Genomic DNA, 26115 nt, shown 5'->3' with positions numbered 1-26115 from the left:
GTTTATTGGGGAAAAGACTCGCTAAGCAGACTGGAAAATGTTAATGGAGTGCCACTATTTGCTGATGAATGTACAACTAATCAATCAAGAATTTCATTCGCTAGGATGCTGATTGAAGTGAACATCACTAAGCCATTACCAATTGGAGTCACAATACAGGATACCTCTGGAAAGATGTACAATCAAGTGGTGCGGTTTGAATGGCAACCTGAATTTTGCTCAGATTGTCAACAACTGGGGTATGCATGCAAATGCAATGAGGAAGTTCAAGGGAAGCCTCATAAGATTCAGAAAGTGTATGGCAAAGCTCATCAGCCAGCAAAGGATTGGAGAAGCAAAGGAAGTATGCAACCGAATACAAGTAAGCCTCAAGAGTTAATTGAATCAAATGATGCTCCTAAGCCTAATAGTGCTGAAACAATACCTCCTAAAGTGCAAACTGTAGTCCCTACTATAATGGCTGGAAAATCAGTGGATAATACACAGGGCATGACACTGGCTAAAAGACATAATAATAGTGTATCTAGAGACAATAATAGTGTTTCAACTCCCAGAAAAACTGTAGGTGGTATCTATTTTTCAATGGTCACACAGAACACATTTGGGGTGCTATCAGAAGGTCAAGGGGATAGGCAACCACCAGATAGAGGTAGTACAACAGATCCTTCCAAATGACAGTTCTCATGTGGAATGTAAGGGGGGCAAACCAAAGATATAAACAGAAGGAGTTGGCTAAACACTTCAAAGATAATCATATTTCTTTAGCTGGTTTAGTGGAGACTAGAAGCAAACAACATACGGCTTCTGTTATTGCCCCCAAGATTGCAAAAAAATTGGGACTTAGTACATAATTATGACCATGCAGTTAATGAAAGAATATGGCTATTAGTGGACAAAAATATATGGCAAGCGGATGGGATTCAAGCTGATGCCCAATTTATACACTGTATCATTAGTAACTCTACTGTCAGATGTATTATGACTGTGGTATATGGGTATAATAGCTTAGAGAAGAGAAAGGAGATATGGCAAAAGCTTAAAAACCTTTCACAAACCATTAACCAACCATGGTTACTGTGGGGGGATTTTAATGCTATTATCTCTACTCAAGATAGAGTATCAAAGGTTGCACCAACCCAAGTATATGTTCAAGACTTTGCAAGCTTTTGTTCAGACACAATAATGTCTGAAATACCTTGGAGAGGAGAATTCTTTACATGGACAAATGGGCAAATGGGAGAAGACAAGGTAATTAGCAGGATAGATAGAGCATTGGGGAATAATGACCGGATGATGAACTTTGATCACTTAACAGTTGAACTAGGGGATCCATTTATCTCAGATCACTCACCACTCACACTAAAATTTCAGAGGAGAAACAATAACATAAGAGTGCCATTCAAATTTCTGAATGCTTGGGCTGTGCATGAAGATTTTCAGAGTATTGTTAGTGAAGGATGGCAAGGAGAGAATCAGTCTTGTAAGCTAGCTACTATCTGGTCCAGCTTGGAAGCAATGAAGCCTGTATTCAAGAACTTAAATAACAGAATCTTCAAGAATATAACAGAGAAGATGGATCAAGCAAGAAGGGACCTGACTGAATGCCAGCAAGAAATGAATAGAGATTACTCAGACCAGCTAAGGATGATGGAGAAGGAGGCCAAATTTCGACTAGAAAAATGGTCAAGCATTGAAGAGAAGATACTATAACAGAAATCTAGAGCTTACTGGATTAATGTTGAGGATGGAAACAATAAATACTTCTTTGCAATGATGAAAGACAGCAAGCAGGAAAAATATTACTACTCTAACAACACTGAATGGTGAGATTTTGACAGACCCTAAGAGTAACAAGAGGGAGATAGTTGATTTCTATAGGGCCCTTATGGGAACTGCAGCTACAACTCTGCCTGCTGTTAACATGCAAATTCTGAAAAAAGGACCTCAACTGATGCATCAACAGGTAGTGGAACTGGTCAAAGATATATTCAAGCAAGAAGTAAATGAATGTGTGCATGCTATTGATAATGACAAAGCTCTTGGCATTGATGGATATAATGCTGTCTTCTTCAAGAAAGCATGGGAGGTTATTAAGGATGATGTATATGAAGCAGTAGTGGCGTTCTTTTGCTACATGTATGATGGCTAAGGCCATTAACTGTACTACAGTTACCTTATTGCCTAAGATCACCAACCCTACTACCATCAAGGACTACAGACCAATATCCTGTTGTTCTGTGTTGTATAAGATCATCTCCAAAATCTTAGCATTAAGATTGCAGAAAGTAATGGGTTACTTGATTAATGGAGCTCAGGCTGGTTTCATTCCTGAAAGAAAAGGAGCTGATAATATCATTTTAGCACATGAACTGATTAAGTCTTACTCAAGAAAACATATATCACCTAGATGTATGATCAAGGTAGATTTGCAAAAAGCTTATGACAGTGTAGAATGGAGTTATGTGATACAAGTCATGGAGGGTCTGGGGTTTCCTCATAAATTCAATCAGTGGGTGTCATCTTGTATTCATAGTGTGAGTTATTCTGTTGTGATAAATGGGGAGCTAACTGAGCTTTTTCCTGCTGCTAAAGGCCTCAGACAGGGTGATCCAATGTCCCCATTTTTGTTTGCTTTAGCAATGGAATATCTAAGTAGATTGCTCACTGATCTGAAGAATAAAAAGCAATTCCACTTTCATCCAAAGTGCAAGAAACTAGGCATTACTCATTTGAGTTTTGCGGATGATCTATTATTGTTTGCTAGGGGTGATAAACAATCTGTGGCAATGCTGAAGCAGTGCTTTGATCACTTCTCCACAGCATCTGGGCTAAAAGCTAATCTGAACAAGAGTTCAGTCTACTTTGGTGGAGTGTGCAATGTAGATCAAGAACTTATACTCCAACAGCTGAGGTATGTACAAGGTGAACTACCATTTAAGTACTTGGGGGTCCCTCTTACTACCAAAAAGATGAAGGTGACACAATGGCAACCACTGATTGACAAAATAGTAGCTAAAATATCATCCTGGACTGCAAGAAAGTTGTCATATGCTGATAGAGTTCAACTTATTAGAACTGTACCTTTTGGAGTACCATCTTACTGGTCTCAAATATTCCTGATACCCTCCAAGGTGATCAAGCTCATTGAAGCATATTGTAGAAGCTTCATGTGGTCAGGAACTAATGTCATTACCAAGCATGTATTAATATCTTGGGAGAAAGTCTGTCAACCCAAGAGTGTTGGAGGGCTAAACATCCTAAACCTCAAAAGCTGGAACAAAGCAGCCATTCTCAAATTGCAATGGGACTTAGCAACAAAGGCAGACAGATTATGGACCAAATGGGTTCATGTGTTTTATATAAAAGGGCACCCTTTAGCTAATATCAAAGTGCCTAACCAAGCGAGTAGGATGGTTCAAAAGATCATGACTGTTGCTTGGTCCAAACCCACAAATGCAGGGAGATAAAGGCAAATGCAGTAAGATCAAACAATTGTACTTGCAACAGCTTGGATCATTAGCTAAAGTCGAGTGGAAAACAATCATATTCAAGAACCTAGCTAGACATAAAGCAATGTTCTTCATGTGGCTGATCATACAAGAAAGAATGCTGACAACTGACAGGCCGATCAAGTGGAACATCAATGTGGATCCAACATGTGTTTTTTGTGGAATTCATCCAGAGACTCATGCACATCTATTCTGCGAATATACTATCACCACTGGATTATGGGCAGAAATTTTCAACTGGTTACATATCCGGATGCAAATAAAGACGTGGGATCAATTAATATTTTGGTTTTTGGAGAAAGCAAAGAATAAATCTGTTGAAGGGCTGCTTTTGCGAATGGTTCTAACTGAAACTTTGTACAGTATATGGACTGAAAGAAACCATAGAATATTTGATAAGATACATTGAGATAGTAAGAGCATCATTAGAGAGATAACATATACTTGTAATATAGAGGCTGTAGGCAAGCTTAGAGAAGTTCTGCAGCACAAATTTCTATAGGGGTATAAGAGCAACTATGTAGAGACAAGATAAAATAGTCTGTTGAGGATAGGAGTACAAGATAAAGTTGTGTATAGGCCGACCTGGCCACTATAAGATGTAATTTGATTCTTTGGTGATTAATAATATTGTGAATTACCATAAAAAAGATCTTTAAACATGCTTCATCAACTTAAAGTTATTGATTTGACTAAAATCTGAAGTTTATTAGTCAATAGGCAGTACCTTCTTGTTTACTAAAATATGTCTATTCTATTCAGTCGAATGTAGGTTTTTTCTTGTGATATGAAATATGTAAAAAAGTCATCAACAATATATAAACACGTAAAACTATTATTCTATTGTTTAAATGAAAGTGGACAAGTCATGTCTAATTAATTAAATAGATTATTACGAATTTGTGTTGGATAAATCAATGATTTAGGACAAGACATATCTTGATGTCTTCCTAATAGACACATGATCTTCATATGTTTGATCAAGTTTTATAACGTAACTAGTGAATTTATCTGTGCTTCGCGCGGTTACAAAACTTAATTAATCTTCTGATAATACCCAAATAGAGAAATATTTTAGTTTGAATGTATTAGATTTCAAGTTGTAATCGATTTTAATATTATAAATTTTTTAATAATCTATATAGGTGAAACTACACCTTTTTCTCGTCTTTTACATTTTCCTTTTTTGCTTATTTCTCTCTACCAATTTATTTCAGAAAAATTATCAGTGTCAAGAAAATTTATTCAAATTATCAAAAAAGAACAAAAAGAAGACAAAACGGTATAATGTAAAAGAATACAGCAAAGAAGTTCAATTCACTTAAAAATAAAAATAAAAATAAAAAATAATGAATCGAATAGAATTCTTGCATGAAATCGATTCCTCAATCGTATTGGCTTCGACGAATTGCCCTCTATTTCTTCTATCTAGAAATAGATTGGTATTTTTGTTTATTGGTATATGAAAGGGGAAGACGTGCTAACATTTTGAGTAACTGAAGAAGACTATGACATTATATTGGCTTTGACTAACGGATCAAATGGAGAATGTTTCTATCAAATAGCCCAAGTACTAATCCAACTCTCCTCCAAATGTAGTGTTTTCAAAGTGACAAAGTTACAAACTTCTTTTAGTATAAAGCATATGTAACAAAAAAAGAAACTTGTAATGGATTTAACTAAGGCTCGAACTTACTTTAAGATCACGACGAATGCGTCCATAATGATGAACATATTATAAACCCTTAGTACAAATAAAATACCAACAAGTTATACAAATATAATGCTGACACAACTTAATTAAGTTGAATACAAAAATACAAAAGAAGATTTCATCTGAAGAACTAAAATCTACTGACGACTTAAGTCTTTTCTTACAGTAATAAAAAGATATAGGAAATACATCACATACAATCTTAATTTGCTAGAAGATTGAAAAAAAGGCTCCACATCTTCTCCATTTCAGCCAATGAACCTGAAAAAAATGGGTGTAAGATTAGTTTTAATGAGAAAAAGTGGCGTATTAATTAGCCCCAATTCACTGATCTATGTAACCGTTATATGTATTAATTGGTTGCAAGCGTTTCACTCTTCTTGGAAGAACAAGACTCTTGATCTTTTTTAATATATACATAATAGAGAACATAAATGGAAAAAATTTGATAAAGGCAAAAATACAGAAAAAAAGATAAATGCCAATACTCATTAATGGGAGGTGCTACATCAATATTTTTATTCCCAGGATTATATATATATATAGATAGATAGACTATTATATAAAACATAACTAATCTCAATGTGAACTTGAAGAGACACATTACTAAAACAGCCAACTAAGCATATCATCACAATCAAACAAAAAAAAAATTAAAAAAATGAACATTGTTAGGCATATCATATCTCTGAAATTACAAAGAAATATTTGTTGTCAAATAGCCCATAGATTTTTATTCAGTTCAACAACAACAACACTAATATAGCCAGTTTAATCTTATAAGTAGGATATGAAGGATAATATGTACATAACTTTGCCCGTATCCTGTGCAAGTAGAGAGGTTGTTTTCAATAGACCATCGATTCGAAAAAAAAATGCATAATCACAATAGAATAGTGAATAAAATTCCATAACGAAAAATTCAAAGAAGCAATAATATCATTAAGATAATATAAAAATTAAAACAAAGGCAACATCTAAGTAGTAATAGAAATCCAAGAATAAAGAATATAAGAATAATGCTACTACTACTAAATTTTTTATTTAGTTCATTAACTTATATTTTTCTTTCTCGCCCGATGTTCAGTGTCCACTTTGGAAATCGTGAAGTCATACTTCAGGGTAAAGTACTTTCGACAAAAAATGACTTTATTTTCGAAGCCGAGCTCAATACTTCTGATTAACGATAAAAAAAAATACTTAACACCCATCACACTCCAACGATTATTTCGTTTGGTTGGGAAACAAGTTATCCCATGATTGATGATTAGTTATCCTGGGATTAATTATTCTATTATTTCATATGGATAAAAAGCACTACTATCCCGAGATAATTAATAATGAAACTAGTTATTGTTGGACTTTAAGCCATTGGGCTTTAAAGGAGAAGAAGTGTGAATTGGAAATGGAGGGAAATAAAATGGAGGGAAAATGAAAATTTGAAAAAGTGAAATTTTGTCTTGCACTTTGTCCCTCATTGGTGAGGAACAATCACATTTATGTGCTTATATATAGATTCACTTCTTAAAGCTCTTAAAAGGAGTTGAAGAGAATGAACCCTCGCGCCGTCGTCGCTCGCTCGGCTCGGCTTCGGCTTCGGCTTCGGCTTCGGCTTCGGCTTCGGCTTCGGCTTTGGATTTATTTGTCAAATGATCGATCGATAAGATTATTTTTGGACAAAATTTATTTAATAATTAATTAAATGCCAAATCACTGCTGAACGTTCAGAGGGCCTCACTGGCCGCGGTTCTGCCCCGACCGCGGTAGAATCGCGGCAGTCAGGTTCAGAAGGCCTCACTGGCCGCGGTTCTGCCGCGACCGCGGTAGAATCGCAACAGTCAGATTCAGAGAAGCTCTCTGGCCGCGGTAGAACCGCGGCAAGCCGCGTATTTTCTGAAAAGGCACCTTTCCAGACACCTCTTCTGATATTTGCCTATAAATTATGAGGCAAGGCTGCATCTTCCAGATACGAAAAAGACTCTACAACTTCTTTCTTTCTGAATACTGCATCCTAATTCGCAGTCTCTCTCTCTCAAATTCGTAAGTGTGATTTTGCTCCGTTCTTTGAGTTCGTTGGTATCCTGCAGTTTGTATTGCCACTGTTGCAGGAAGGTTTATTCCGTTTTATCCTGGGAGGATTTAATCCATTACCTTGGCAACGTGTGAGGGGGTTAAAATTCCTTAAGGACGCACAAGAAAATTGTGGACTCGGAATATTTCTGATTCTTTACTATTTGATATATTTCTTTATTCTTCTAACAGTTTCCTGAATTTTGTTTTAACTCAGTATCGATTACAGTTATATCACTATTTAATCCCAACCAATATAAAATAAATTCACATCAAATTTAATCCCGTAATTAATTATCTTTTATCCCTCTTGCTAGACGAGCCCTTAAATATTACCAAAAACCAGCCCACGAGGATATGCTCAATGAAATTTCCCCGAAAGACAGCCAAACAAGAAAATTACAGCGGCATCCCGTAAAAGTGAATAATCAAAAAGCATAAAACTCAGATAATCCAAATTATATTACCTCGGTTCTTACGGCGCACTTTAGCCTCTATCCTTTTATTAGTCTATACTGCCCTACTCTTAAGTGTAAAGTAGCACTACTCTACGTCTCTCTCTTTTTCCGTTACGGTCCTTCCTATTTTGCGCTGGTAGTGCGTATGTTATAAACCTTCACCCCACACCTTTGTTTCTCTCTCATTCTCTCTCTCAAAGAATCAATGTTCCTTCAGAGTTTTCAGCTCATTCTCATTTTCCAATTAAAGGGTGAGTTTCAACTTTCCTTATTATGAATTTTTGTTGCTTTTTTAGCTGCATTATAAAGATTTGTTTTTTTTGTTTTTTTTTTTGGCTGTTCATTTTCTGAAAACGGCTAAAAATGGAATCTTTATTTCTTGGGACTATAGTTAATCTTCAGTTTGTCACAAAGAATTCATTTATTTATTCATTTAGTGTTTGAAGAGATAGCTCAAAGTGAATCTTGATTTTCAAAAAGCAAATTTTGATGGTTTTTATGTTTGTTTCTTTGTAAAGAAAATCTAAAGAGCCCCTTTTTAAATCTAAAGATACTATTTATGATATCTTTTGGATTTTCTTGGGTGTGTTTTGTCAATTGTTGGGTTCTGTATTTGTTTTCTTGAGGTTTTGAGCTTATGAAACAATGTTTAGTGAGTTAGATTTATTTCTGTTAATTTTATTTTTTTTTTCTTTTAATTTCTTTAAAACTTGAATGGAAGTGGATGACCCAAAACAGGCAAAGCCTTGTGCTTTGTTCAATGTGATTTGAGTTTTGTAGAAATAATTGGTGGAAATTGTGTTGGTGAGAGTAGTTTTTATTTGGCTTAAGTTATTTCCATTAATAAAAATTGCATCTTTAAGGGTTTCAAACATTTTTTAGATCAATAAAGAGAAAGAAATAAGGATTTCAACTATTAGTTGGAAACTTGTTGTTTTAATACTGATAGAAAATCAGAAAGAAAGGAATATTTGTTGTTCTTCTTTTCCTTTTTTCCTGAATATAAATTGCTAAAGTTGTGAGTTTTTCTTAAAATAAAGAGTGTATATTTCCCCCTTTAGATTAATAAAATGAAATTTATTAGTCAAATAATCGTAGCGAATACACATACTTGGGGTTTAAGCGGTGTTCTTCAAATTATTTGTCTGGTCATTGTCGTGGTGGTTAATGTTCTTTCATCTTTTTTCAGCAGGTAGATGAATTTCTTGAGATTATAATCTAGTTCTGTATTTGTACTGGGGAATGATGGGAGTTGAAACGGTGACAGAATCGTTGTTTAATTTGTGGAGAACTTCGCGAAAGAGCTCGGCTTCAGAGACTGAGAGGAAGCATGTGATAGGAATTCTGGCATTTGAAATTGCAGGTTTGATGTCTAAGGTGGTTAACTTGTGGCAATGTTTAAGTGACAGGCGAATCGACAAGTTAAGAGAAGAAATCTCATGTTCACTTGGTATTCAGAAGCTTGTTGCTGAAGATGATGAATATCTTATGGATCTTGCTATTGCTGAGATAATTGACAATTTGGGATGTCTGTCGAAATCAGTGGCTACGCTTGGTAAGAGATGTGATGATCCAGTTTATCACAATCTTGAACGAATTTTTGAAGATCCAGTTGAAATTGAACTCAATGGGTGTGCATGGCGATATAGGCTGAAGAAAATGGACAGGAAGGTTAAGAAAATGGAGAGATTTGTTGCGGCCACGACTCAATTGTATCAGGAGCTTGAAGTTCTTACCGAGCTTGAGCAAACGTTGAGGCGGATGCAGACCGGTGCTAGTTCAGGTCAGATGAAATTGCTTGAGTTTAGGCAAAAGGTTATATGGCAAAGAGAGGAAGTGAAGAATCTAAGAGAAATGTCTCCTTGGGTTAGAACTTATGACTATACTGTCCGGCTTTTGCTTCGATCTATTTTTACTATAATCATGAGGGTTAAGTACCTATTTGGGACAAATCAAACAGGAGTTGCCGGAGGTAGCAACCATTTTGAGGTCATTGATAATGGTTTTCTTGATCGCAGCCGGTCCATATCTGTGCTTACTCTGTCGTCTGTTTATCCGTCTGAAAATAACACATCGGAATCCTATTTAGGTTCCTTAGGCAGGTCATTTTCAAGCCTTGGGCTAAGTGGAAATAAAGATAGATCAACTAATAGAAAATCTCTTGCTCGGCAATCATCTGTGTTTTGTGGAAAGCCATCACAACTGAGATCCAGGCGATTCGCGAATGTTGGACCTTTTAAAGGATGCATAAACAGTGGCACTGAGTCACCTGTAATACTTGAGAGTTGCATGCCTTCTATCAGCGATCTTTCAAAGTCAGATGACAGTTTCCAAAAAGATAACGACAAGTTTGAAGACACGAATCCTGTTCCCGCTTCCTCCAATGGCATAATTTTTGCAAAAACTTCTCTATTCAATTTCAAGCGTAAGCTGATAATTGCTCCTCAAGATTCTCTGGGCTATGCTGCTTTGACACTCAAGTATGCAAATATCATCATACTTATAGAGAAATTATCCTCAGCACCACACTTGATCGGTCTTGACGCAAGAGATGACCTATACAATATGCTGCCCGCTAGCGTCAAAAACTCTCTGAGGAGTAGGTTAAGGGTATTCGCCAAATCATTGACTTCATCCGTTTATGATGCTGCGCTTGCAGCGGATTGGAGTTTGGCATTGGGAAGGATATTAGAATGGTTGTCGCCACTTGCTCATAACACGATAAGGTGGCATTCTGAACGAAACTTTGAGAAACAACGACTGGTTTATGGGGCTAATGTGCTTCTTGTGCAGACCCTTTACTTTGCAAACCAAGCAAGAACTGAAGCGGCGGTTGTAGAACTTCTCATGGGTCTGAATTACCTATCAAGATTTGGTAGAGAAATTAGTGCAAAACCGTTAATGGAGACATCTTGCGGTAGAGCTAGCAGTGAGTATTTTCTCCACAAGGATAATAATCCGAATGCATACCACTTGTATCATGATTAATACACATAAATGACGAAACAGAATCACTTATCATGAGTTTGTTGTTGCTTGATTGAGTTTGTAGTGAGGTTTGTATATTCTTTGTTTCTTTAGTTCTTTCTTCCTGTTGCTTAAGGTACCCTCTGATAACACTAACTGTTCATTCCCTCGTGTTGGCATAAGACTTCTGCTGTTCTATTGATTTTATATACCCTGAACTTTGTTAGTTGACAAACGAATGAAGTTTAGCCACTTTGTGTAAGTGAATGTGTACAGTGGCGGAGCCACATGTATTCAAGGGATGTCGATACACCCCTTTGTTGGAATATACATTGTGTCGCTAGGTAAAGTTGTCTCTGTGTGTCCTAAAGATTAAGGGTTCAAGCCGTGGAAGTAGCCACTAATGCTTGTGTTATGGTTGACTGTCTACTAACTATTGCTTTAGGGTTGGCTGTCTACGTCACACCCCTTGGGGTGCGGCCCTTCCCGTATCCTGCGTGAATACAAGGTGCTTTGCGCATCACGCTGCCCTTTTTTTAAAATGTAAATATATTACATATTGACACTCCTTGATTTTTTCGTGGGTTTACATCTTTATATTTTGACCCCCTTTGTGAAAATCTTGGCTCCACCACTGAATGTGTATCAATACAGTATTAACCCTCTCGCAGTATAGGCTTAATACTGTATTGAGTATTGACACACTGAGTCAACGGCATCTGCATGTTATTGCTTACAAGTTACCAGATGCTTAAGTTTTAGCTTAGAACTAGACTGTTTATGTTATTGCTTAGAATGTCATAGTTCTGGTGTTTGTTTCCTATGGGGTGAAGTTTCTTTTGATATTCAGGTACTAATAGAGGACTAGATGACTAATTATGGGAAAATCTGAACATCATCAAAATCATAATACAAGTAACTTCTAAAAGTATTTTGACGAATGTTGGGAAGGACTTGGATTTTTTTTTGTGGGGTAGAAATGACACCAGGTAGCCACTCTAAAGGGTTGCTATTTAGGAATTAGCCAATGCATCCTGAATTTTAATTTTTCGGGAAGTTAAAATTTTTAGTTTAAAATTTCAAAACAAAATAAGTGCCGGCTAATTTCTAAATAGCATATCTGAAAATGGTTATATGTGCACTTGCCCCGAAAATTTTAGATGCCTACTCATGTGGAAGTTAAAAAATGTATGTACTTTCTTTCTTGCCAATTGCTCAAAGAAATAGAAAGAAAACATTTTAAGGGCAAAAAGGAAGACAAAGTTGGACAACAAAGCATTTTTCCAGGCTGTTGGGGCTTTATTTCTTAGTATAGATTGGTATGTATTATTTTCTTTAAATTTCTTGATCAACAGTGTGTATTGGGCCATGATGTGTAGTGCATTTTTTTTTAATTTTAGTTAATTGGGAAATGATAACCTTGTGTTTGGTGAGTTTTGAACTTTAGTTGAGAGGAGGTGTGGTGCTGACTGCCAAAAGAGTATTAAGAAAAGAAAAAGGATATCCCAATGGCTCAATGATTCCAGCAAAATAAATGCAAACTATTGAAGCTAAAAATGAAAAAATGAAAAAATGAAGATTAGATGCTCATACAAAATCTAATAATTTAGAGTTCAAATGTCTCTTCTCTGTTACAAAGTGTATATTATAATTACGTCTTAAATCCAAATAAGTTGGGGCGACAAAATGAATTCTCGTTAGCTAACACTATATCTAAACCCGTTCCAATCAAATAAAATATGATATGTGCCTAGGAGAGCACATCCTGACGTATTCTATGTTGTGAGAGTTGATCATAACTTGACTAGTTTTATGATAGGTTGTCAATTTATCGCAACCCTTCTTCTTTAATCGAACTTGAGATCGACAATATGAACAAACTCACACAAACGAAATTAGTAACAACCAAGTGTACTAGAGGAAAAAGAGAAACATTGGTATGTATGTTGAGCAGTAAGCTCAGGCATAGATTAGTGCTTTGAAGAAAACAAATATTTTGCCATCTGTTTCCGGTTTGCCTTCAGTAGGGATGGTAAGCGACGCGGTGCGGTGTGAGTGTGATGCGGATTTTATATAAACCCACAAAATTTTGCCTCGCCTCGCCCCGCATAGTATTTTCACCCGCGTCCACCCGCCCCACATATCCACGCGCATCCACCAGCCCTAGCTTGCCCCACTTGAGTAACTTGTGAGTTTTTTTTTTCCTTATAGGTAGCTTCTAATCTTTTCAACGAGCAATGTGGAATTTTTCTTGCACAACCAATAATCTTCCCCTAAAACTAAATTCTTTGTAGTCCATCACTACGATCCACATGTCTCCCATTCGAACTAAGTTCCACGTGCCCCATTACTATGATTCATCGGTCAATTTTTGAGATTCACTGTGCGACCCACATGACTTAGTATTTATGGTCACCGAAGTGCAAAGCTAGCTTCTACTTGTGCACAGGGGCGGATTTACATGAACCCAAGCGGTGTCACGAGAATCCGCTTTGTCGATTTTTTTTACTATTTATATATATATATATATATATATATATAAATAATAAGTAAAACATAAATACAAGATAAAACCATTAAAAGTGACACCACTTGCATCAAAACATTTCAATAGTCTAGTGGTTGATAGCTTCAAGTTTGATGTGAGAGGTTCTTGGGTTCAAACTCCCTTGACTTCACAAAATATTTTTTGACTGTTACGGGCCTATTACTACAATTTACTCAAATAACCCCACACCATTACAAGTATCCCTGCACACGTACCCTCCTAAGAGTAGGTAGGCGATTTCGCTAAAGGCTACCTACTCTTATATAATCCGCACAGTTTTGGAGTGACACTAGCACGACCAATTTGCAATTACCTAAAAACAATGTGCAAAACGTGATCACCCAAAGGAAGGCATCCGTAAATATCTTGGCTTTAATTTCACTATGGAACTGAATATTACTCTATTACTCAAAACACCTTTTTTTAGAAGTATATTTTATGCTATAGCCCTATCTATATGATAGAAAAGGATCCAATAATCCTGAACTGATATTATCTGGGATCGCAAATCCCAAGTTTGTCTATGAAGAGCGGACCTAATTGTATTAGTGCCTATAATTGATTTCTTCTGTGCAATACTAATAGAGATGACCTTATTAGTAAGTGGTACAAGATCTCATGCATTGGAACCCATAGTTATGGACCCGAATCCATTATTATGGAACAAATATAGTGCTTTGTTCAAAGCTTGACAAAACAAGCTATTACTAGATGTGGATCTTGGTGAAATCTTACCCGTATTTGCTATTTACACTAAATCATAGTACTAATTTACTATGATTAAATTATAATTTAAGATAATATTATATTATAATTAACTATAATTCGATAATAAAAAAGTAAATACATGAGTCATGTATTTATTAAGTTATAAATACTGGATGTAGGTGAATTTTAATCATATTTTACCTAGTGTTATAACATTACATTCCATCCGTCCCAATTAATATAATTCTGTCTGATCGGGGACAAATTTAAGATTTATGTGCCTATAAATTATGCATTTAAGGAGTTATATTGCTTTTAAATATATATAAATATATTTTTTCGGACAAACCAAAAAAAAAGTGTGATAGATAAAATTGGACGTAGCAAATTATAAATTTGGGATGTGAGGATTATTTACCTTTATCGAATCTGAAATAATCCAACCGTCAAACCAAATCTAATATCCCGGAACAGGGACCAAAATAGAAACCACTGTGAGAAGTAAGAGTAGTAGGTAGCCCATCTCGCCGGCGCCGGTCAGCAGATTCACCGGCGAATCAAATTCCCCGTTGCTGTTAGGTAGCACTTTTGCATCCCTCTCCCCCGCACCCCCCCCCCTCAATTATGTTGGAAGAATTGGCGTAATTTTGTAATTTCAGCTTGTGTATAACATGTTTGGGTTTTTTCTTCATAGCAATCTTGAGATTTTTGCTTATTTATCAAATTTCTGAAGTCCCTTTTTTCCTTTTTTGATTAATGTTTATAATCTAAAGCTATGAGTGCCCTAACTGGAATTGACTATGGTCCATTGGTCGTTGTGATAAGATGTTACTAAACTAATAAAGTGTAATTTAGGCAGTGTTAATTTGCATTTTGGATGTATTTACTAAATATTGCACTTAAATGTTGATGTTCTGGAGAAGAAAGCTCGTTATCTTTAGAAAATATGCCTAATTAGCTTGTTAATATCTAAGAAAGACTGCCTGTGCTGGTCGGAGTTAGTAGGTACCAGAGAAATAGTTGAGGTGCGCACAAGTTGGAACATACACCACCGTCATAAACAAAACAAAAAAAAATCTAAGAAAGACTATGAATATTAGGAGGAAGCTATCAATGAAGAAGAACTCTAGTATATTTATATTGCCGAGGTTCTATTGGAAATAGCCTCTCTACCTTCATTAGGTAGGGTTAAGATTTACGTACACACTACCCTCCCCAGATCCACCTATGGGATTAAACCAGTTTTTTTTTTTTTTTTGTTGTTATATTTGTATTTCTGATTTTTGATATGGAACTTTGTAAGCTTTGTTGGTGTCTTGTCTTTTTTAATTTTTGCATTTCAGTGTTTGTCTGAAGTCATTCATGTCAGTGGATAGATTACCGTCTATTTGCAGTTAATCTAATCATTCTATTATTATATGCTCTTTATTAGTAACTTAGAGATCAGAATTACAGGTGGATTAAGTGGAAAGAGAGGAGAACATAGATAAATTATGGTGTTCTCTATGGTGATGAGTTTTTCACCTCATATCTGTCTTCCAAGGAGCCACATGGTTATGCAGAAAACAATCCGGTGCTCGGCTTCTGTTTCGACAGCGTCTGAGTCCATCCAATTTGATCTTAAGAATTATTGGACAACTCTAATTCGTGATATCAACCAGAAGCTTGACGAGGCAGTTCCTGTTAAGTACCCAAATCAGATTTATGAGGCCATGCGCTACTCCGTTCTGGCCAAGGGTGCTAAAAGGTCCCCGCCCATCATGTGTGTCGCTGCTTGTGAGCTTTTCGGTGGAAATCGTCTTGCTGCCTTTCCTACTGCCTGTGCCTTAGAGATGGTTCGTTCTTCATTTTCTTTCATCTTAAGTGGATAATCTCCTCGTTGAATTTTACTGATTAACACTTGTTCTTTCCTTCGAATTTTCTGTTTGTTTTCTTCATTTATTTCTTTTGGTGATAAAGGACACACACTTGTCAGCCTTCATATGTTTCTTAAGACTTTGCTCTACTTGCATCACTTGTTGTAGCCTTGATAGAAAGGTGCTAACATTACTTAAATTGATTGCTAATCTTTTGTAGAATAATAAAATCAAGAATCCACATTGTAGGATTAACTTTTGATCTTTGTTCTGAAGGACTGTTATATCCTCCACAACTGCAACGAATAACTGGTATTTGTTCTCTTTTCTGTCTCCACGAACAGATCCTTGAACCAATAAGTGAACTACTTGATACTATTACCTTCTGGTCTTTGAACTGTAGTAGTCAAATTGTATTTAAGATATAATGCCTGAGCTTTCTCACCCTAACCAATTCTCATTGTATTATTTATGCTTATCTAGTTGGAGGAAAGAAAGTTAAGCAACACTGGAAACATTTTTAGACCCCTATTATTTTTTCTTTTGATAACGATGGTGATCAAACCAGCTCGCACGCACCTCAACTAATCCACTGGGTATTAGCTTAACTCCATGTTATGGCAATTCCACCCAGAGGGAAATGGGTTACTCCTGCAGCACGTCCTTGTATAATGCTCAAGGCTCTCAGCTGAGTAGCATGAGCAACTTTTAATTTGTTATGATCCCAAACTATCAGCACAAATATCAGGTAACTACCCACCAAAACTTAAGCAGGTGGAAAGAATTCACCTTCTGACGCCTCTGTTGGATTCATATCTTGGTCTCGAAAGTTGTTACTGCATGTCTTCGACCACTTGGCCCCTCTCTTAGAGGTTGAAATATTGTTAGATTAAGTTCAGATGTATGTCTTTTTTGTTTTTTTGGTGCAAAATGAGCAACATGAGCGATATAAAAAGCATAGTGAACTTCATCTTCCTTGTAGAGTAGAAGGAGCTGATTTTTCATAACCTGTTGTAACTATTTTTGCACAATCTTTCTGCGTTCAGGTTCAATGAGGTTTAATTTTACTTATCAAAGGGAAAAAATCTTGTGCTTATTCAGTTTTATTCTAGATAAAACTCGGCCCAAATTCTCGAGGCAACTGAACATGCAACAGTAAGTTGGTTAAGCTACTTAATACATCATGTTGTGCAACATTGTTTTGATGTTTGATTTTGTGTAATATATGCAGTAGATGAATTTTAATTGTATATGATAGTATGGCAATTTCTAACTCTGATATTTGTGTGTTGATCCTCCCATTGAGCTTGAGATATGTTGCTATATTGATGCTTACACTTGATCCATATGTATCTTAATTCCAAGTTTGACCTTGATCTGTTTCTATTAGGTTCATGCTGCTTCATTGATTCATGATGATCTGCCTTGCATGGATGATGACCCAACTCGACGAGGGCTGCCTGCAAACCATACAGTTTTTGGTGTAGATATGGCAATTTTGGCTGGGGATGCTTTGTTCCCTCTTGGGTTCCAGCATATTGTGTCTCACACTCCAAGTGATCTCGTTCCCGAGGATCGAGTCCTCAGGGTCATTACAGAGATTGCTCGAGCTGTGGGGTCCACTGGCATGGCTGCCGGTCAATTCCTTGACCTTGAGGGTGGACCAAATGCTGTTGACTCTGTCCAAGAAAAGAAATATGGTGAAATGGGTGAGTGCTCTGCCGTTTGTGGAGGTCTCTTGGCTGGTGCTTCAGATGAGGAGATCCAACATCTGAGAAGATACGGTCGAGCAGTTGGTGTCTTATATCGAGTTGTTGACGATATATTGGAAGCAAAAGAGACCCAGGACAAAAGTGAGGGGAAGAAAAAGAAAGGCAAAAGCTATGTTAGTCTTTACGGCATTGAGAAGGCTATGGAAGTTGCTGAGGATCTTAGAGCACAGGCTAAGAGAGAGTTAGATGGTTTGAAGAAGTATGGTGATAAAGTCATTCCACTTTACAGTTTTGTAGATTATGCTGCAGATAGAGGTTTTAGCCTTGATAACTAAGTCTAAATTACATTTGACATTATTGTCTTGTGTTTGATCATGATATTTGACCAGAACTATCAAGTTTGTTGTATGGATAGTTGTTAATGAAGCTGTAATTGCTATAATCTCAGCTAAATAGGATGTCAAGATTACATTGTCAAATAGCTCAATGATTAAAGTAGAAATGCCACAAGGTAGCCACTCTAAAGGCTGCTATTTAAGAATTAGTTAGTGCGTCCTGAATTTCAGTTTTTCAAGACAAAACTGTCATGAGTTGTCTTCAAGTTAAGATTTTTAATTTAAAATTTCAGGACAAAATAAGTACTGACTAATCTCTAAATAGCATTCCTGAGAATAACTATTTGTGCACTTGAAAATCGCTTGCAACATTACAATAACAACAAAATAACCAGTATATTCTCACAAGTGAGGTCTGGGGAGGATAGTATGTACGCATTTTTGATCCTACCTTGTGAAAATAGAGAGGTTATTTCCGAAAGAAATATGAAAAGCCAGAATGTGGCCAATAATTGGTCCATTATTCCTAAAGCCTCCTAAGGCCGTAAATATTCCAACTCTTAAGCTTAAAATAATTCATAACAGATAAACAGTTTGAGGAAACTAATACCTCAGCTTTCTATTACAAACAAATACACAACAAAGTCCAATTTAACCAGATGTTTTTCTTGGTACTGCTTTCAAAGGTTGGAATTTTCTCACTGTCATTCCCATTCTCTCCTTCATATCCATTGATTTAGGAGTGACATTTTCAGGAAGTTCCCAATCAAATTCATGAAGCAATGAGCCCAACACGACGTGTAACATGCGATTACCTAAAGGAAGTCCTACACACATCCTTCTACCAGCACCAAATGGTAAAAACTCAAAACATTGTCCTTTGAAATCAATCTTCGAGTTAAGAAACCTCTCGGGCTTGAAATTTAAAGGGTCGTCCCAATATTCAGAATCTCTTCCAATTGACCAAACGTTAACGAACACTTGAGTGTCTTCTGGTATGTCATATCCCATGAATTTGGTGTCATGTATTGCTCTTCTTGGCACTAAGAAAGGAAGAGGAGGATGTAATCGTAGCGCTTCTTTGATCACAGCTTGCATATAGGGCAGATTGTCAATGTCACTCTCCTCTAACTTCTTGTTTTTTCCTACTACCTCAGAGATCTCTGCTTTCACTTTGGCCATTGCTTCAGGGTGGCGTAGGATCTCTGTCAACGTCCATTCGATGCTGCTACTAGTCGTCTCTGAACCGGCTAAAAACATTTCCTGCATTTTGTAGCTAATCAAAATTTATCTCAAGTAGCAAAGAAGTATGTACATTGTACACTAGCATACTTGATTTCAAGGGTCCTATGCTCTAAATTGTTACACTTGGCTACAAGACTCGAAATCTATCCTAAAAGTCCTTACTTAGAACAATGGGATTCTGTCTGCTATATTTAAAACTAATAAATAAGGGCTTCTGAATCGATCTCATCTTCAATCAATCCTTCAAAATATATTCTATTACCTGCATTGTTAATAGCCAAAATTCTTGAGCATATGTTATTCTTGCAACTTCCTGAATGGTCTAAAGATTTTTGCAGGAATGAAATAGAGAAATGCATATTAAATGTACTTAGAATGATGTTCAATTATCAAAACAGAAAAAAAGGACAGTATGGTGCTCAAAGCATCTCGCGTTCATGCAGTGTCCGGGGAAGGGACACATCCCAGGGGATGTAATATAGGCAGCCTACCCTAATGCAAACGTTAGTCACCAATTCCATGGCTCGAACTCGTTTCTCCAAGGGGGTGGAGACAACTTTACCATTACTCCAAGGCTCCCTTCTAATTATCAGAAACAGAATTTTCAAAAAATTGGTTGAAAAATGAGGATCCTTGGAGCAACGGTCAAGTTGTCCCCATTTGGCCTATAGGTTACGGGTTCGATCTGTGGAATCGCCACTAATGCTTGCATCAGAGTAGACAACCTACATCACACCCCTTGAGGTGAGACCCTTTACAAGACCTTGCATGAACGCGAGATGCTTTGTGTATCGAGCTGACCTTTTGGCTGAAAGATGGCATTCAGATCAAAGGTTTATTCCCTTTTTCTCTATTGAAACTAATAATCTTGGAAAACTTTAGGGGATTGTGTAAATGAGGAACAGGAAAAGTGCAGCAAACACTATAACATACCAATATGAATATGTTGATCTGATGTTCTGTTAACTTAGCTGGTTCATCTTTTCCACTACCCTCAAAATCAAGCAACACATCCAAAAAATCTTTCTTTTCGCCACCATCTTCTCGCTCTTTCATCCGTTCCTTGACAAACGTAGAGGCGATTTCCAGTGCGTTTCCCATATCGCGTTGCATCTTCTTGTTTAAGCCTTGTAAATCAAACCTCCTAAGACATGGAAAAATGTCTGAGACATTCGGATTACCCGACCATTCCATAATCCTCATCATGGCAGTAAAGAACTCGGAGGCCTTTTTGGATCCTGGATGTACTAAATCGCGCGAAAACATCAAATTCCCTAGCATATTAAACGTAGAAAGAAACACAAAACGCGTTACCTCAATTCCACTTCCCTTAATTTCCACAACATTCGCCTCGTCTTCAATCCATTGAAGCATATCATGAACACATTTTCGCCTGATATCCACTGTTTCATTGATCCTTTTGTTAACAAACATTTCCACAGTACATATCCGCCTTAGCACACGCCAATACGTGCCATATGGGGCTAGAGCTAAGGACCCTTTGTTGTAATCATGTACCAACATGGTGTCGATAATTTTTCGCTCAGCAAAGGCGAAATCGTGGTTCTTGAAAAAATCAGCAGCTGTTTTAGCAGACAATATTGACATGGTTTTAACTGAGCCAATATTGAACCATACAATAGGACCATATTTGTGTTTAAAACTTGCTATTGTTTGATACGGTAATGTTCCAAGATCAAACATGTTGCCAAAAATAGGCAATCCAGGTGGTCCTGGAGGCAAATTGTAAGAACTAGACCTTTTTCTGGAGAATACTATGATTAGAGTTGGTACTAAGATAATTACAGACCAAACTACATAGCTCCATTCCCACTCCATTTTCCTCAAATTTTCAGGTTTTGTTGTGTTTGGTTCTATGTTTCTGTTGTTGCAGAAAATCTACAAGGTACGATATATTGAAAAATTGTATGACTTATTGAGTATGGTTGAAGGGAAGCTTTGGCGTAACTGATAAAGTTGTTGTCATATGAAATACAAGGTAAGATTGCGTAGACCCTTATGGTCCGACTCTTCCCCGGACCCTGCGCATAGCGGCAGCTTAGTGCACCAGACTGTTTTTTTTAATTTAAATTTTTTTATTGAACATGGTTATCACTTGCAACGCGGAATATGCCTTGATTATAATAATATTGACATCTGCAAACTTCTATGTAGCTATGAATTTTTTAATAGATTTTCAACTGAAATAGCTGCAATGTTTAAGGTATTCAGAACAGAACTTGATCTGGCCATGTTATTCAGATATTGGCTCACATTACAAAGTTAATATCAGTTACTCCATCCGGTTCAAATTATTTGTCGTATTTCTCTTTTACATGCCCCTCAAGAAAATATTAAATAAAAGAGGGTTTTGGCTGCCGAAGGCATATCGGAAACAACCTCACTATCCCCTTGGAGCAGGAGTAAAATACACTGTACCCTTTCCAGACCCCACTTATGAGATTCTATTGAGATAAGGGATATTATGAGATTTGGCAAAAAAGTAAAGTTAAGGAAATACTTTCTTAATTCGCCCCATATCATTAAAATACATTATGTATTCTCTAGATGAGAACATCTAATTAAAGAGGAGCCAGTACTCATAGTTGACCAACGTACATGTAAAGAATGCAGGCCAAAAGAGGGCCGGCCCGTCATAGTCCATCAAATTGGTAAAAGGGATTTTTTCCTTCATATACATTATTGGAAACTTTATTATCCTAAATGTTCATATTTATTAAATTACCTTACCTACACAAGTTTTGTTTATAAAATATATATATATATTCCACCTTAAAAGACTCTCAATCCATTATTAGTGCCTTCAATTAAGGGGGATTGTCAACCTAAAAACTACTAATTGGTAGAGGTCAAACCTACTTAATAATAAACTTCCAATCTTTGCCGCATTCAGGATTGTCAACAAGTCCAAATACTGCAATTAAAAAATAAAAATTAAACAAGGACGGACAATTGGAAAATTATTAACAAAACTTTAACGAATATTAAAAATAGTAGAAAGATTTGTTATTTGGAAACCAGAAGACAAAGACTGTTGCAAACTCTCTGTTTCTCCTGTTAAGGATGACATAAACGAATTCGCCGGAGATGCAGAAGCAAAATTAATAGTTGTAGATGATTTTTTTCTCTCAATTGACCTATTTTTGACCAATTGAAGATGGTTATGTGGTAAAGGAGATAAACGTTGAATTGGTGTTGGACAGTAAATTTTGGGAATATTTGTTTGTGGCTTTTAGGTTTCTTCTATTTGGAGGTTCTGATTTTTGATAGAGTTTTGATCTAATCTTTGTTGCCGGGGTTTAGGAGGAGGAAGAGAAGTAGAAATTGGACCTTTACGAAATCTGGCATGACCAGTTCTGTTTTTGTCAAGTAAAGAAATAAACTTTTTGAATTTGTTAACAACAACATCAATTACGGCTGTGTAATCAACAGATACAGAGGGGTTTTGATCTAATCTTTGTTGTTGTTGTTGGTTTTGATGAGATTGAGAAAACAAACATATTAATTTCATACAACTAATTATATATTATACAATTTACCTACAACTTATTTACAATTTTTACACATTATTTTTACCCAGTTAAATACAACTACAAGAACATACAACTTAAATACAAATTTTATACAATATGTCTTTTGTATATTTTGTATCTGATTTATACATAGCAAAAACAAATTTCATACAACTAATTATATATTATACAACTTATCTACAATGTATCTACAATTTTCATACATTATTTCTACTCAGTTAAATACAACTACAATATCATACAACTTACATATAATTTTTATACAATGTTGTTCTACTTTCATACAATAGTTAAATAAATAAAAGAAAAATATATAAACAACAGAATATATTTTTTCGACAATTTTACTGCAGTATAATGTATGTCATGTCTTCTTCTTCTTCTTCTTCTTCTTCTTCTTCTTCTTCTTCTTCTTCTTCTTCTTCTTCTTCTTCGAGTTTCAATCTGAAATTCAACCAAAATCAAGTCTAATATTCACCAAAACCCCTCAAAATTGAGATATAAACTCCAAATCATATTCCCAATTATTTGCAACAACACCCAATCCAAACAAATAATGATTTTTAAAAACCCAAATTCGAATTTAAAGCTTCAAAGCTTTTTAATGGCTGTCAATGATAGAATTGCTGTTCTCTTTTCCTTTGCTTTACATTACTGAAATTTGGGATTGAGAGATAGAGAGAGACGTAGAGAGAATTCTCAATTCTTTGCAACAACATCCAATCCAAACAAACAATGTTTTTTGAAAACCCAAATTCGAATTCAAAGCTTCAAAACTTTTTAATGATTGTCAATGGTGGAATTGCTGCTCTCTTGGGAAAGATACCTGGGGAGGGGGGTGGGATGTGGAGTGAGGAACGTGGGGGAGTGGAAGATATGTTAGAGTAATTTTAAGACACTAATTATTATCATTTATTCCCTTAAAATGTACATAAATGGTAATTGGGTATATAAAATATAATTATAGTAAAACTTGAGTAGAGAGGGTAATATAGTTTTATATAGGAATGAAAAAGTTCTTGTTAAAATAGCATGGGCTAGCCAATTTTTGGACTGGTCATTCAAAAATAGCCAGCGTTTGCAAAGTCATTGAAAAATAGCCACTATTTTGCTGCAACAAGGACCGGTCCAACATAATATACTGGAGATCGGTGCACCTGTGTATGGACTTCCAGCATATTATGCTAGAACTCCAACACGCGGAAAGTTCCATCATAATATACTGGAGATTGGAGCACCTATGTATGAACTTGCAACATATTATACTGGAACTCCAGTATATTATGCTGGAACTCCATTATAATATGCTGGAGTTCCAGTCTACTTATGCTGGAACTCCAGTATATTATGCTTGAGTATTTTTCGGATTTTGAACAGTGTCTTCGTTCAGATTTATCTTTACATGAAAAGTGACTAAATTTCAATTACTTTTGAAACTGTGGCTATTTCTGAATGACCACTTGTAAATCTAGCTATTTTTGAATTTCTCCCCATCAAATTCCATGACCCGTGAGGCTTGGACTGGGTTAGGCTAGGCTATTTTGACAACTCTAAATAAGGGCAAAGTGCAATAATAGCCACTTTTAAACTCGCTATTTAAAATATATTCACTATTTGCAATGTATTTAGAGATTGGTCAATTCATCCAAACTTTAGGACTAAGTATCCTGAATTTAAAAATTCAGGACTTAGTGTCCCGAATTTTTGAGCTGCTTAGTTGAAATTCTGGACTAAATGTCCTAAATTTCTGAACTAGTAATTTAAAATTCAAGACATAAGATTCGAATTTCTGGACACAATTTTTGAACTTTAGGATACGATATCCTAAAGTTTGACATCTGAGGTTTAAACTCTAGGACGCTGTGTCTTGGAATTTGAGCGAAATTGGCTAATCTTTAAATACATTATAAACTATTAATATATTTTAAATAGCATGCTTAAAAGTGGCTACCTGGTGTCATTTCCACTCTAAATAACCTTTGTTTATATGGTATAGAAGAATGATAAAATGACATTGTATAACCGCTTTCTGTATGTTTTGTACAATAATTATACAAATTTTATAACTTCATGCGGCCAGTTCCACACTTCCCTTCTTATGCCTTGCCAAGCTAGAAGTTTTGACCACATATGTTTTGCATATACACATTCAAACAATAGGTGATCAATATCTTCATTCTCCTGCTCACATAGTATACATTACATATCCTCCATATTTACCCAGCATATAATCCTCTCCTTTGTTTGCAGTCTTCTCTGAAGTGCCAAGAATAAAATGAATATCCATTTTGGGTGCCCTGCATTGTTGCACACCAATCTTTTCCAAGGAACTTTCTGAAATTCCCCACGACAGGTTCCATATATTTCCTTTATTGAGTATTTACTCATAGCTGCTACATCTGTCTCAGTTAAGACTATCTGCTCAAACAAGGCTTTTGCTTTGATGATCTTCTGTACCACCTATGAAGCTTGAGTAGTTTTAGTGTCCCATACTGCCCCTGTCTTGGTATAATAAGAATGGATCCATTTTACCCACAAACAGTCTTTCTTCCTGCACAAGTTCCATAGAGGTTTCCCAATAGCTGCCCAGTTCCACACATAAATGTCTAATATATTCAGACCCCCAACAATTTTAGGAAGACATAGTTTGTCCCATGCAATCAATACCTTTTTACTAAGATCACTTCCACCAGTCCACATAAGCTTTTGCAAGTAGTTTCTACCATTTGAGCAACCTTTTTTGGAAGAACAAACACCTGTGACCAATATACTTGAATAGAATATAGCTGTTACGACCCAGAATTCCCACCCTCGGGAGTCGTGATGGCGCATACTCGTGGAAGCTAGGCAAGCCACGCAACAAGGAATCACTAACTCTTTCAACTTTTAGTCCTTTTTAACAACTTAGATTAACAGGTAATCAACATTGAATATTAACGATAAATAGAACAAGCGGAAGACTTAAACAGATAAAAATAACCAAAGCCAGTACTACAATGTCGATATATGCCTCTACCCGGAATCTGGAGTCACAATATCACGGACTATCTATGAGTACTACATACAAAAGTCTGAAAAGGAAATACAATCTGTCTCGAATACAAGTGAAAACAGAACACATAATGAAATAGAAGAGAACACCGGGCCTGCAGACGCCTGCAAGACTACCTCAGGATCTGTAGCTGGACTAGAGGCATCCACCCGTATGCTATGGTCCATAGTGCAGAGTGTAGCATCAGCACAACCGACCCCATGTGCTAGTAAGTGCCTGGCCCAACCCCGGCGAAGTAGTGACGAGGCTAGGACCAGACCCCAGATAAACCTGTGCAGTTATGTAATATACAGCGGAAAATAAAACAGGAATAAATAATTAAAGATGGAAGGGGGAGCATGCTGCGGGGGAAATATCAAATCCAGTAGAAAATTTAGAGAAATATAA

General features: G+C 36.2%; 4 protein-coding genes across 7 annotated transcripts; 3 read left to right on the top strand and 1 right to left on the bottom strand.

Moving 5' to 3' along the window:
• The first annotated feature begins 978 nt into the window (after positions 1-978).
• On the top strand, positions 979-1710 carry LOC138874118 (uncharacterized). The gene has a single exon (XM_070152620.1). The coding sequence runs from the start codon at positions 979-981 to the stop codon at positions 1708-1710; it is 732 nt and encodes a 243-aa protein (XP_070008721.1).
• Positions 1711-7869: 6159 nt separating this feature from the next.
• LOC104236521 (protein PSK SIMULATOR 1-like) lies at positions 7870-10957 on the top strand. 2 transcript variants are annotated; one of them, XM_009790458.2, is made up of 2 exons: positions 7870-8002; positions 8941-10957. In XM_009790458.2, the coding sequence occupies exon 2, from the start codon at positions 8994-8996 to the stop codon at positions 10737-10739; it is 1746 nt and encodes a 581-aa protein (XP_009788760.1). In that variant the 5' UTR covers positions 7870-8002; positions 8941-8993; the 3' UTR covers positions 10740-10957. The 2 variants fall into 2 exon arrangements, with proteins under 2 accessions (XP_009788760.1, XP_009788761.1); XM_009790459.2 differs by having other exon boundaries at positions 7916-8002; positions 8944-10957.
• Positions 10958-14211: 3254 nt separating this feature from the next.
• LOC104236520 (heterodimeric geranylgeranyl pyrophosphate synthase small subunit, chloroplastic-like) lies at positions 14212-18021 on the top strand. Of its 3 annotated transcripts, none has more exons than XM_009790455.2 (3): positions 14212-14553; positions 15430-15809; positions 17221-18021. In XM_009790455.2, the coding sequence occupies exons 2-3, from the start codon at positions 15468-15470 to the stop codon at positions 17875-17877; spliced, it is 999 nt and encodes a 332-aa protein (XP_009788757.1). In that variant the 5' UTR covers positions 14212-14553; positions 15430-15467; the 3' UTR covers positions 17878-18021. The 3 variants fall into 3 exon arrangements, with proteins under 3 accessions (XP_009788757.1, XP_009788759.1, XP_009788758.1); XM_009790457.2 differs by having other exon boundaries at positions 14393-14553; positions 15407-15809; XM_009790456.2 differs by having other exon boundaries at positions 14397-14553; positions 15422-15809.
• Positions 18022-18436: 415 nt separating this feature from the next.
• On the bottom strand, positions 18437-21869 carry LOC104236519 (cytochrome P450 76A2-like). Its single transcript, XM_009790453.2, has 2 exons — positions 20056-21869; positions 18437-19140 (listed from the first exon to the last, which is right to left on the bottom strand). Exons 1-2 carry the CDS (start codon positions 20959-20961, stop codon positions 18529-18531), a joined length of 1518 nt encoding a protein of 505 aa, XP_009788755.1. The 5' UTR covers positions 20962-21869; the 3' UTR covers positions 18437-18528.
• Between the last annotated feature and the right edge of the window lie 4246 nt (positions 21870-26115).

This window comes from Nicotiana sylvestris, chromosome 7 (assembly GCF_000393655.2).
Source record: "Nicotiana sylvestris chromosome 7, ASM39365v2, whole genome shotgun sequence".
Lineage (NCBI taxonomy): Eukaryota > Viridiplantae > Streptophyta > Magnoliopsida > Solanales > Solanaceae > Nicotiana > Nicotiana sylvestris.
The sequence above is the reverse complement of the archived record's forward strand: the minus strand, read 5'-3'. Positions and strand labels throughout refer to the sequence as shown.